The sequence below is a fragment of the Engystomops pustulosus genome, chromosome 1 (genome assembly GCF_040894005.1).
Source record: "Engystomops pustulosus chromosome 1, aEngPut4.maternal, whole genome shotgun sequence".
In the NCBI taxonomy this organism is placed as follows: Eukaryota; Metazoa; Chordata; class Amphibia; order Anura; family Leptodactylidae; genus Engystomops; species Engystomops pustulosus.
In genome coordinates, this window is record NC_092411.1 from 102576623 (window position 1) to 102590193 (window position 13571).

A 13571-nucleotide genomic window follows, 5' to 3' on the forward strand; every position below is an offset into this window, starting at 1 on the left:
ACTGGTGACATATACACAAGGCTCATACATGGTTTCATGCTGTGATATCAGGGGACATTGTGCACTGGTGACATATACACACGGCTCATACATGGTTTCATGCTGTGATATCAGGGGACATTGTGCACTGGTGACATATACACAAGGCTCATACATGGTTTCATGCTGTGATATCAGGGGACATTGTGCACTGGTGACATATACACAAGGCTCATGCATGGTGTCATGCTGTGATATCAGGGGACATTGTGCACTGGTGACATATACACAAGGCTCATACATGGTGTCATGCTGTGATATCAGGGGACATTGTGCACTGGTGACATATACACAAGGCTCATACATGGTTTCATGCTGTGATATCGGGACATTGTGCACTGGTGACATATACACAAGGCTCATACATGGTTTCATGCTGTGATATCAGGGGACATTGTGCACTGGTGACATATACACACGGCTCATACATGGTTTCATGCTGTGATATCAGGGGACATTGTGCACTGGTGACATATACACAAGGCTCATACATGGTTTCATGCTGTGATATCAGGGGACACTGTGCACTGGTGACATATACACAAGGCTCATACATGGTGTCATGCTGTGATATCAGGGGACATTGTGCACTGGTGACATATACACAAGGCTCATACACGGTTTCATGCTGTGATATCGGGACATTGTGCACTGGTAACATATACACAGTTCCCGTGCAGGGCCGCTGTACACGCCCCCGGTCCCTCTGCTACCAATCAGCTCCCGGCAGAGGCGTGTACCTGCTGTGCACTCGTCTTTGCACACACAGCTCCAAGAATACAAAGGGGACACGCTGACCTTCACGTATCCTTTAAGACAAGGTGGGATGTCGCTATTTGGGGTCTTTATACACGGGATTGTATTGCGGTGTACACTTTATTAACCCTTTCGCTGCTATGCGGAGGCTTTTTCCGGGGGTCTTGGTATATGCGTTCCCTCCCATCCCCCGCGCTGTATCCCCCTGCGTATAGCTGTGGTAGGATGGCGCAGGGAACTTTCTGCTCGTGAACACGTCGGTTCGGAGCTCGTATGTGTTTGTATTGTCGCCTGTGAACGCCTCCTGTATCGGTGTGTACACAGCGCTAGTTGGAGCGCAGTGCGAGCCCATTATCGGAGTGTGCAGCCCGCTCATGTACACAGCGCGCACCTGTCTAGCAGCTTCTACAGCCACACAAACCCGGAGCAGTCCCCGCACGGTGAACGCCGTTCAGCGGCTTATGACACGGTTTCCTGTCTGGCAGGCAAAGTGTTAACAGAGGAACTCGGTTGAGGGTAACGTTCTTCTATTGGCTGTGTCTATGATGACGTAGGCCGCTACTTCTTCTGTAACACTAATGGCTGGAGAGTAGCATCGATTGGCAGCATACTGCAGCGAATCGGGGTTAAGCGAGTTCACCCAATCTAAAGCGGTGGGTGGATCTCTACCTGCGCGTTATGTACACGGAGCTCAGTATGTAGCGCGTACATTCTAGTGGTCACGTGAGAATTTGCGTGTACTGGCCACGCCCAACGAAGTGATGTTGGAGAAGTGGGGAGGTTTATGCAGTAAATGGGTGGGGAAGGAGTGATAGGGCTGGACCTACTGAGGAAGCAGCACAAGCACGCAATCAAAACGCATCGGTGCAGGACACGGCCGAGTGTATGCAAATGAATGCAATCGGCAACCAGGTGTCTTCCATTGTCTAAATGCAAGACACGAGGCGCTGATTTCCAAATGCTTCTGCCTAGGAATGTGACCTGCTGTTGCCTGTCCCATGTGCGTTTTGATTCTGTTTGAAAATGGAATGAAAACGATGTAGTCTAAAAGCATACCGAGGTGCCTTCATACATACCGCTAGCGCTGCATTTAAAAACGCCAGGCTGGCCGGCTGCCTATATACTGGGGGCCAGGCTGGCCGGGCGGCCTATATACTGGGGGCCAGGCTGGCCGGCTGCCTATATACTGGGGGCCAGGCTGGCCGGCTGCCTATATACTGGGGGCCAGGCTGGCCGGCTGCCTATATTCTGGGGGCCAGGCTGGCCGGCTGCCTATATTCTGGGGGCCAGGCTGGCCGGCTGCCTATATACTGGGGGCCAGGCTGGCCGGCTGCCTATATACTGGGGGCCAGGCTGGCCGGCTGCCTATATACTGGGGGCCAGGCTGGCCGGCTGCCTATATACTGGGGGCCAGGCTGGCCGGCTGCCTATATACTGGGGGCCAGGCTGGCCGGCTGCCTATATACTGGGGGCCAGGCTGGCCGGCTGCCTATATACTGGGGGCCAGGCTGGCCGGCTGCCTATATACTGGGGGCCAGGCTGGCCGGCTGCCTATATACTGGGGGCCAGGCTGGCCGGCTGCCTATATACTGGGGGCCAGGCTGGCCGGCTGCCTATATACTGGGGGCCAGGCTGGCCGGCTGCCTATATACTGGGGGCCAGGCTGGCCGGCTGCCTATATACTGGGGGCCAGGCGGGCCGGCTGCCTATATACTGGGGGCTTGCTGTCTATATACTGGAGAGCAGGGGTCTGGCTATGTACTGGGGGCAACCTGGCTGGCTATTTACTGGGACAGGGGCTGGCTATATACTGGGGGGCAGGGGTCTGGCTGGCTATATACCGGGGGCAGACTGGCTATGTACTGAGGGCTTGTTATATACTTGTGGCTGGCTTACTGACTGACTTACTGGCATGTAAATTGTGCTGGCAAAGCAATTCACCTACAGACAGCACCTGACAAGTATGGTGGGACTTTCTCCTTTTGGCTACATGTAGTAAAAACTATCCAGACTGTGACTGACTCTCTTATCAGTCTGAGGTTACATTCACATGAACGTGTGAAAACGGCCCTATATACGCATAACATACGTCCCCATTCTTTTCTATGGGTAATACAGCCTTCCATTGAATGGCCGTATTGTGCACTATACCGTTTTTGAGCCATATAAAAATATAGAGCACTCCTATTTTCTCACCTATTTGCGTTCGTATGCCCCATAGAAGTCAATGGGAACATATAAAATACGGGCTGTCATATATATGTGCAGTATCCAGAACCAGTGGGAGGTGCATTCTGTCATCCAGCCAATAGTCAGCCATCCACTATTTGCCAGCCCTCCGTATTTTGTACAGATACGGTGCCATACGGATGACAAACGGCATGTATATATGGATTCATAAGGACTCACACAGTACGGAAACACAAGACTGGAGAAATTCCAGGTTTGTTTGAATGCCGCCAGGCTGGCGCACACAAACATATGCTGCCCATGGAATTTGACCTACATGTTGACCTGTCCGATTCCACTAACTGAACACATTACATCGCAAGGGGAGACCTTGCATTATACAGAAACATGATGCAAGGACTCCAGGAGGCAAGGACTTCCTTCCTACACATTGGGCCACATTTGTTCAAACTATTTCAGTCTGTACTGTGTGCAGTTTACAAAATTGGTGCACAGTCTTTATTGATCTGGCAACCCCTGCACTACTCTAGCAGAATGCACCATTTGTTTGGTTCACTTTGTTCATCATGTAGAATTGTGGTGCACGTCATTAGTAATGTGGCGCAAGCTCTGAGCAGTAACACTCCCCTTTAGGTGCACATATTTTCTGTCTTATTGGACACAGTGCAGCCGCGACACAAAACTGGCACAGATACTTGTTTCCGCGGGGTGAATAAGTTTGTGCGCAGTCGGCCTTACCCCAGCCAAATTGTTACTGGCCAAGTCGAGTCTCCATTATAATCCCTCTAAAGACGACTTGGGGACCCATTTAATAGCTGCAAATACCTCAAATGTGGCGCTCTACACAGTGTCAAAGTGCTAACATGTCACCGCACCCTCAGTGTCAGTGACAAGGAGTCACAGATGTTACCTTTGCAACCCCTATGGCTACACCACTAGTCTTGTCAACTAAGAGGCTCAAAAGGTCCCCAGGGCTGCCACGAGTGGATTTCTCTTAGTACAGAATAGTCCAAGCTTAGGTATACTGTGCATTATCTATGCAGCCAAACTACGTAATGCAAAGAAATTAAGGCTGCATGTTTGCGAGTTTTTGGTGCAGAATTGCAGAGAATGAATGTTGCAGCCCAACCGCTGCTAGTAAATTGTTGTTTTAAGACGCAAGAAAACCAGAAGTTTTCAGCTAATTTATTTTTTTTACACAGACAGAATAGTTCCAGGATGTGTGCAGCAGATATTACTGTATATACCCGAATGTAAGCCGGCCGGGGTATAAGCCGAGGCCCCTAATTTTACCACCAAAAAATGGGAAAACCTATTGCCCGCCCCCACGTATTATACGGCCAGCCCGCCCCCACGTAGTATACGGCCAGCCCACCCAGCTCTTAAAAAAACAAACAAACATGGCTCCTCTTCTTTGTTCTATCTTCTGTATTAGCGGGCAGAGACACGACCATGCGCTCTGCCGGCAAGAGTATATTAGGATGCGGCCGCTGCTGACGTCGTAGTATGCGCCGGCCGCCAAATAACATGGCCCCGTAAGAAGAGGAGCCGCGGCGACATCGGGGCCGGAGGGTGAGTATAAAGGTTTTTTTTTATTGACTCGTGTATAAGCCGAGGTGAGGTTTTTCAGCACATTTTTTTTGTGTCCACAGTCTATAGGTAAATTATATGTGCGCCACATTGTGTATGGCACAAAATTCAGAACTACAAAAAAGTGCCAAAATTGCTGTTTCTTTTCTTGCATCCTTCCATAGAAAGGGTTTAACCCCTAGGGGACTCAGCATCTTTTGGCCTAAAGGACGCGGCCCCATTTTTCAAATCTGGCCTGTGTCACTATAAGTGGTTATAGTGTGGGAACGCTGTGAGATATCCAGGGGATTTTGAGATTGTTTTCTCGTGACACATTGTACTTCAAATTAGTTTAAAAATTTGGATGAAATCTTTTGCGTTTAGTTATGAAAAAAAACAAAATTTGGCAAAAATTTTGAAAAATTCTTTATTTTCAACGTTCTAAATTCTCTACTTTTGATGCAGATAGTCAAAGCACCCAAATAAATTCATAACTTACATTTCCCAAATGTCTGCTTTATGTTGGCATGGTTTTTTAAGATTCCACATATTTTACTAGAATGTTATGAGGCTCAGAATTTGGGTGCCATTTTTCACATTTTTTGTAAAATCGCCAAAACCCGTACTTAGATGGACCTGCTCAACTTCTAATTGACACTGAGAGGCCTAAATAATAGCGAGACTCATAAATTACCCCATTGTGGAAACTACACCCCTCAACGTATGAAAAACTACTTTTAAGAAGTTTGTTAACCCTTTACGTGTTTTATAGGGGTTAAAACAAAACGGAGGTGGAGTCTGCAAATTGTAATATTTTTTCACAATACACTCATTTTGGGTGGAAAATTAAACATTTAAAATGGATTAAATTAAAAAAGGCTCCACAAAGTTTGATACCCAATTTCTCCCGAGTACACGGATACCCCATATGTGGTGGTAACCTGCTGTATGGGCGCACGGCCGGGCATAGGAGGGAAGGAGGCGCCATCCAGAGCAGATTTACATTGTCACATTGTACAGGCTATAATTTTTTTCTTTTTTTTATTGAGGACCTATAGGGGCTTATTTCTTTTGCCACATGAGATGCACTTTTCTAATACATAATTTTGGGGCATCTACAGCTAATTGGTGAGATTTAATTAACTCTTTGTTGGTGGAGGAAATGAAAATCATCAATTTTTAGGAAAATTTTTATGTGTTTTTTTTTTTGGCCGTTAACCATACCATAAAAATAGTATATTATTTTTATTCTATGGGTCGCCACGATTATGAAAATACTTCATTTATATATATTTTTTATTTTTTACCATTTTTACTGAATAAAAAGTAATTTGGCAAAATTGTTGTTAATTTTAGCATCACCGTCTTTCATATGTATAACTTTTTTATTTTTCACCTCACAAATCTGTTTAAGGGCTTATTTTTTGCAAGAATGATGGCTCTTTTTAGTGGTCTTATTTTGGATTGCGTAACTTTTTAAAATCACTTTTTTTAGAGCATTTTTAAAGGGCATTAATAAAAAACCATCTTTTTCAGAGAGAGTTTTTTTAGGTTGTTTTTTACGGGGTTCACTTTGCGGATCTAATAACAATTCTGTTTTATTATACAGATTATACAGATTACGGACGCAGGGATACCAAATATGTGGGGGTTTTGTGTATTTTATTCAATTGTACTGAATAAAAACTAATTTGGAGAAAATCTTATTCATTTTAGCATCACCATCTTTTTATATGCATAACTTTTTTATTTTTTGGCTGACAAATCTTGTTAGGGGCTTATTTTTTGCGAGAACAGTTGTTCTTTTTAGTGGGCTTATTTTAGAGTGCATAAAATTTTTTAAATCACTTTTTAGAGCATTTTTTATAGGGTATTAATTAAAAATTATCTTTTTTTCGGAACGTTTTTTGCGTTTTTTTCCTCCGGCGTTTACCGTGCGGGTCCAGTAACAATTCTGTTTTATTATGCAGATTGTTACGGACGCGGCAATACCAAATATGCAGGGTTTTTTTGTGTTTTTATGTTTTTTTATACTTTATTAAGTTTTTTATGGGAAAGTGACATTTTAGGGGCTTATATTTTATGTATTTATTTTTTATTTATTATAATGTGTAGTGTTAACTGTTTTTGCATTTTTTTTACTTATACATACTTGAACTTAAACCAGTGATGCTCTGATCACTGGTTTAAGTCCAATACACTGCTCTACAATACTATTTTATTGTAGAGCAGTGTAAACTGTCTGAGCAAGCTTGCGCATGCTCAGACAGTTTGCAGTCAGACCCGGAAGGGGTCTGGCTGCCATGGAGACCGGGCAGCTCCGGGGCACATGCCAGTCCTCGGAGCTGCCCGGAAGAGGATCGGATCCCCCGGTAAGCGGCACGGGGGATCCGATCCACAGCAGGAACACCCTTACACGCCGCGGTCATGCTTGACCGCGGCGTGTAAGGGGTTAACACCCGCGATCGGAGTCGGCTCCGATCGCGGGTGTTACAGCGCGGTGTCAGCTGTGATAGACAGCTGACAGCCGCTGCTTCTGGTACCGGCTCCGTTCGTGAGCCGGTCCCAGAAGCTGGACGTTATACTACGTCCCGGTGCGCTAAACATCTAGCCCCGGGGACGTAGTATAACGTCGTGGTGCGCCTAGGGGTTAAAAAAAAATCTGATTATCCACTAAACTGTGGTTAGGGAATATCAATAAAACTGGATAAACACACCTAAGGTAAAAAAAAAAAATAGGCTGGTCCTGAAGGGGTTAAGTTTGTGTTAGGGAGTACTTTTTTATGTCTGTATTCAAAGAAAAGTATTATATTTATTGTTATCATATTCCTAAATATCTGTTTATTGTCATGTTTGTGAATGTTTTTGTTCCTTAGCTTTTGTCAGATATTTCCTAGAAATTTGAATACTTCAGTAATTTATCAGACGCCAGCTCCATAAGAAGTCAACAAGTATGAAACCAATGGCCTAAAAGACATAGAAGAACTGAAATAATCGGTGTGAGGGACAAGATAAATCTTGTGGGATGTGTTTGCAGCCTGACAGCAGGAATAGAAAATGTCCCCGCAGGAATTTGTGACAATCATAGGAAAACAACATGAATATATTAAATAATATATCACAGATGACACCACGTACAGGAGCATTACTCGGACTTGAATTATTTAGGTGTAATATATACCATTACATAGACATTCACCAGAAAGCTAATATTAAAAAAACAGTACATGTATTTTTCTAAAATATCTATTTGATATCGGCTGTAGAAACCACTACTTACATTGATCAGTTAGACCCCTAATTCAGACAGATTGAGCAAATTTCCCTTAAAATGTCATTTAGTGCTACTATTTTGTTCACCCCTCCACCGGGGCAAAATGATGGCAAATGTGCATGCAAAGTCGAAAGCACCCAAGGGGGTTCTGTGTCTATTGATGGGGCTACCCCTATCACAGTAAATGGGCAAGGAGTAGCAGTGCAAGGTTGTGAGCAGCTACTTCATCTCATCTATCAACGCGTGGAGAAAGCGGTGGGACTAGCCGAAGCTGCACTTAATGTTGCCAAGGCAAACAGTAGCCTTCTCAGTGAACTTCAAGAAGAGGTCAGTAGTCTTAAGCGGACGATTGAAAGACCGGAGCCACCAAAGTCACCACCAGAGATCAGTGCAAGATGTAAGGTATCAGACGAAGAAGAAGTTGAAGAAATTGGAGGAGTTCAGGTTGTCATTGAGGAGCTAAGGCAGCTCGGGGCAGCATCTGCCTCATTAGTTCCTGGGCTTCACCCTCCAGTTCTAGACAGGACAAGAGAAAGTTGCTTAACAGGATGTCCTCCTACTGAAGCTCCATCCCTCCTTAGTCCTGTCCATATGCCGGTAAGTGAACACATGAAGTAAACATTCATCGTTGGCTTAGCTTTTATTTGCATGTAAATTTACCTACACAGGGTATTTTTTGGCTTTTCATGAGCTTTGGATGATATTTACTTGCTGCCTATTTTCTACAATACAGACAAACCCCGGGTTATGTACAAGATTTGTTCTTAAAGGGTGTTAACATTGCATTTAATAAGATTTATCTTGCTGAATATAGTAAATTATTAATTTAAACCAATCTTTTATGTTTAGCCATTTACAAGTTACATTAGTCTATACTTACCTGGCCTATACCACTTGATATATTACCCGTGATATGTGAAAAAAGCAGAACATGATAAGGTATGGCTAATGTAGAACAAGAACAATCATTGGTAAGCTAAGCTTATACAACTAAAACAAGGGCTAGGGCTATATGTACAAGTACACTGCCGGACACTTGTCACCTCTCCCCTCTGCCACAATCCAGCAAAAGATAGGACATGCCCTATATATTGGAGCGCTGACGCCCGGCCAGGTCGCAGTGTGGTGAGCCAACGTGTTCTAACCATTCTTGCTGAACTGTTCTATAGACAGTTCTATAGACCTCTCTATTGTGGCCATGATCTGGTGCGGCCACAATAACGGTCGAGTGCATGTAGCCTAAGAATACATGGATGTGGTCACCACAAATCTCGTTACAGGCCAAGGTTACAGATGCTTATACTGTAGTGAGGCAGTCATTTGGCCTTGCGCTCTTGAGCTGCATGCCATGAGTATGTGTGCATAAGCTATCAGCTTGCAGTCTGTTTATGCTTAGTCTCCATTCTATTGCACTCCAGTGGGAGACACAGTCTGTCACTTTTAATAGGGACAGCTTCTGTTTGCAGCAATTCTGGCAGGTGTGTCATCTTTATACCATCTGCTGTGTGCATGCTCAAAGCCTGGGCTTCCTACCGCCAGCTACCTCTATGTAGTTTAACACTGCACTTTCCAATCTGCATTATATTTTCTCTTCACAAATACATGATTTTATTTTTATAGGTCATTGATGATTTCTTAAACTCAGAGTCCTCCGCCCAGCGGATTTTAACTTCCAACTTTGTTAAGCAGCTGACAGACACACGCCCTCACAGGGATCCAATGGAAAATCTTAATGAGCCCACTCCTTCAGTAGTGAAATCAAGTCATTCCCATATCTTAATACAGAAAGATGGATCCCTTAGTCCAGGAGGATTAATGGTGGCGGAAACGTCGTCCGAATCAGACATGCGGCCTCCAAATTCTCCTCCGCCATTTGCACAGTTTTATAGTAGCTGTAACAGTCGGCAGCGTAGCAACGGGCAGAAATGTTCCCGACGAAAACGAGACCTAGTATTGTCGGTGAGTATATTCATTATTCCCCCTTAGACTGATTGTCCTCATAAGACATCTGTTGACTGAACACTCGCCCTTCCCCATACACTTGCAAGCTTTGTTTTGGCAAATATGCCTATCTTTTAAATAAAACAGGGGGAGAAAGCTTCTGTAGTGTTTTTGGCAATTTATCATCCCAATCATAAAGGATCCTATTGGGCACTTTATTTTTTACACTCAATAGTGTAAATATTTATACAGTACATGCAACCCCACATCTTTTCAGCTACAATGTTTCTATGTACTGTACTATAGAAAGGCCATGTATGTATTACAGATTCTCACAGCGCCACCTAGAGGTCACAATGTAGAATTACTGTTCCTTCAATTGGAATCGGTCAGGATAATTTGGAACACTAAACTGCTGGCAGTGGAGAGTCCTAACTATATCTGTTCTGCTTGTGTGTTTTTTAGGGAAATAAAAATCAAAAACCTTTTACACTCAAAGATAAGAATGTTCTGGTAGGATTCTCTGTGATGCTCCCAGTAAAGAACATGTTTCACACAATAAGTTTAAATAGTGTAACTCCGTCCTTATGCTGGATTCACTGGTCCAAACCCCAAACATTGGAATATTTTCTATGTTCTTTTAAAGGGAGCCTGCAATAGAAATAGTGGTGTCACTGTGGCTGCTACATGCACTATAACATATAAGTCCTGGGTGGGCGGTATCCTGGCAATGTGTTATAATTATGATCCCTGCCCCGGTGCAACCCTGCAGCCTGTCCTTATTCTGCAATATGATGCTGCATATGTTTTATTGCTGGGGTCCTGCGAGACCACCCTTCATGCTATGAGAATTTTATTTGTATATGCTGTTTTTCCTTTATTGTTAATAAACGTAGATTTAAATATAACATATAAGTCCTTTCATGGGAGTTCTGGTTGGTAGTAATAACTGACACATTAGCTAATTGAAGAAGCTGTGGTGCCCTCCTATACAATAATCAATGTAATCAGTGCAGTGTAATAAATTCAGACATATTATCAATAGTGTAGTAAAGCGGGGGTCAAATATTACATAGTACCACTAGATAGTACAATTTATTCCTTGAAAGGTTAACAATGGAAAAATGTACATATTGTTTATGTTACAAAAATAAATCTAATGTATCTAATGTTACAATGTATGCTATATTGAAAGAGCCATAACACTCTGAATAGTATGTGTATGGTGTACTTATTTATTTTTTTTATTTCAGAAACTGGTTCATAATATTCACAATCACATCTCTAACAACAAGCGCTTCAATGGCTCAGAGAGGTGAGTGAGTGATGTTAGTGGTGTGAGTTTTACTACTGTAATCCTGTATTACTGTGAGATCTTTATCTGGTGTAATATCTGTCCATAGCATCAAATCTTCTTGGAATATTTCCGTTTTAAAGTTCCTGGTGGAGAAGCTGAAGCAAGAACTTGTGTCTAGTAACCATCGCTATACAGACAAAGAGCTGAAAGGTGACAGTAACATTATATAAAATATGTTCATGATAAATGTGTTCACAACATAGAGAACATTGAAGGCTTAATAGTGGAAAGTAGAAATTTGTTATAAGGTTAGCCACAGCTTAATGTACAGTGAGTGAGGTACACATAGTGATATGCAGGCAGATTGTAGGCTAGCATACCTCCCAACAAAGGATGGAAGCTTTTGGGCTAAGCTCTGTCATTTGTTCATCCCCACACAGTATAATTCCCCCCTTGGAGCCCACCATCTGCCCCTCACATTGTGGCCCCCTCATATCATGCCCAGCTCCCCCTCACATTGTGACCCTTTCATAATAATAATTCCTTTATTTATACAGCGCAAACATACTACACATCGCTGCACAGAACTTGCCAAATTTGTCTCTGTCCCGCATGGTGCTCACAATCTAATCAACCTACCAGAAGGTGGGAGGAAACCCACGCCAACACGGAGAGAACATACAAACTCTTTGCAAAAGCTGATTTTGATGGGACTTGAAACCAGGACCCCAGATCTGCAAGGCTGCAGTGCTAACCACTGAGCCACCATGCAACATTTCTTATTATGACACCCCCCCCCCCCCCAGGGGTGCACCTAGCCTTTCTGCTGCCTGAGGCGAACTATAGAAAAACGCCCCCCCCCCCCCCCCTATACATGTAAAATATCGAGGAGTGTCAGGACCAGACCCAATGTGAAAAATGTGAAAATAAAGCAATGCAAAATACATAAAGCTTCCCTCTTTGAACTATATAATACACACAGCGAGCTACTACAAAGAACAATATACATAAAACGATCCGCCATATAATATAAAATCAATACAGGGTGCCGCCATATACCATATAATACATACAGGGTGCCGCCATATACCACATAATACATACAGTGTGCCGCCATATACCATATAATACATAGTGTGCCACTATATACCATATAATACATACAGTGTGCCGCCATATACCATATAATACATACAGCATACCGCCATATACCATATAATACATACAGGGTGCCGCCATATACCATATAATACATACAGGGTGCCGCCATATACCATATAATACATACAGGGTGCCGCCATATACCATATAATACATACAGGGTGCCGCCATATACCATATAATACATACAGGGTGCCGCCATATACCATATAATACATACAGCGTGCCGCCATATACCATATCATACATACAGCGTGCCGCCATATACCATATCATACATACAGCGTGCCGCCATATACCATATCATACATACAGCGTGCCGCCATATACCATATAATACATACAGCGTGCCGCCGTATATCCATATCATACATACAGCGTGCCGCCATATACCATATCATACATACAGCGTGCCGCCATATACCATATCATACATACAGCGTGCCGCCATATACCATATCATACATACAGCGTGCCGCCATATACCATATCATACATACAGCGTGCCGCCATATACCATATCATACATACAGCGTGCCGCCATATACCATATCATACATACAGCGTGCCGCCATATACCATATCATACATACAGCGTGCCGCCATATAGTATATTTTAAATGGTGGCACGATAAATGTACACACAGACATACAGAGATATATATATATATATATATATATATATATATATATACAGTATATACAGCAAATATACAGACATACATATATATATATATATATATGTATATTTACATATATACATACACATATACATACAAATACACACAGACAAATCTATACATACACACACATATACATACATAGAAGTTACCTTTACTCTTTTTTCTTCTTTTCTCTTTGGCCTTGTCCTCTGGTGGAAGGAGGGGGGGGTTGCCGGGGATGTCGGAGCGGGGGGCGGGGAGGGGGTTTGCTGGGGATGTCGGAGCGGGGAGGGGGTTTGCTGGGGATGTCGGAGCGGGGGGGGGGGGGAGGGTGTTGCCGGGGATGTCGGAGCGGGGGTGGGGGGGGTGGTATTGGCAGTGACACGGACCGAGGGGGGTTCGAAAACGGAGCGTGAAGGGGGGGGGCGGGACCAGCGCGGACATTGGGCTGGGGCGGGGGGTGGTACTTGTGCCGGGCCGGTGGATGAGCTAGGCGGGCTGCGGGGGGTGGAAGTGTCAGCGGGCGCGCAAGGGGAAGTGTAGGGCGGTGCGCAGGGGGAAATTTCTGTGGGTGCGCAGGTACAGCCGCGCGCGCGCGTGTTGAATGGATGGATGGATGGATGGATGGATGGATGGGCGGGCTGTGGCGGAAGTGACGGCCCGCGCGCAGGTACATGTGCCG

At 44.1% G+C, this 13571-nt stretch overlaps 1 protein-coding gene across 4 annotated transcripts in view; it reads left to right on the forward strand.

Annotated features, from left to right (window-relative positions):
• The first annotated feature begins 740 nt into the window (after nucleotides 1-740).
• The window catches only part of C1H14orf93 (chromosome 1 C14orf93 homolog), a 32535-nt gene continuing 19704 nt past the window's right edge, over nucleotides 741-13571 (forward strand). The window contains exons 1-5 of one of the 4 annotated variants that reach the window (XM_072150455.1): nucleotides 741-843; nucleotides 7441-8425; nucleotides 9449-9787; nucleotides 11023-11084; nucleotides 11173-11276. In XM_072150455.1, the coding sequence (XP_072006556.1) occupies nucleotides 7886-8425; nucleotides 9449-9787; nucleotides 11023-11084; nucleotides 11173-11276 (1045 nt within the window). In that variant the 5' untranslated portion in view covers nucleotides 741-843; nucleotides 7441-7885. Of the gene's footprint in view, nucleotides 861-1252; nucleotides 1312-1375; nucleotides 1449-7430; nucleotides 8426-9448; nucleotides 9788-11022; nucleotides 11085-11172; nucleotides 11277-13571 lie in introns of those variants that run through there. The other 3 variants (XM_072150462.1, XM_072150477.1, XM_072150469.1) reach the window with 3 other exon arrangements.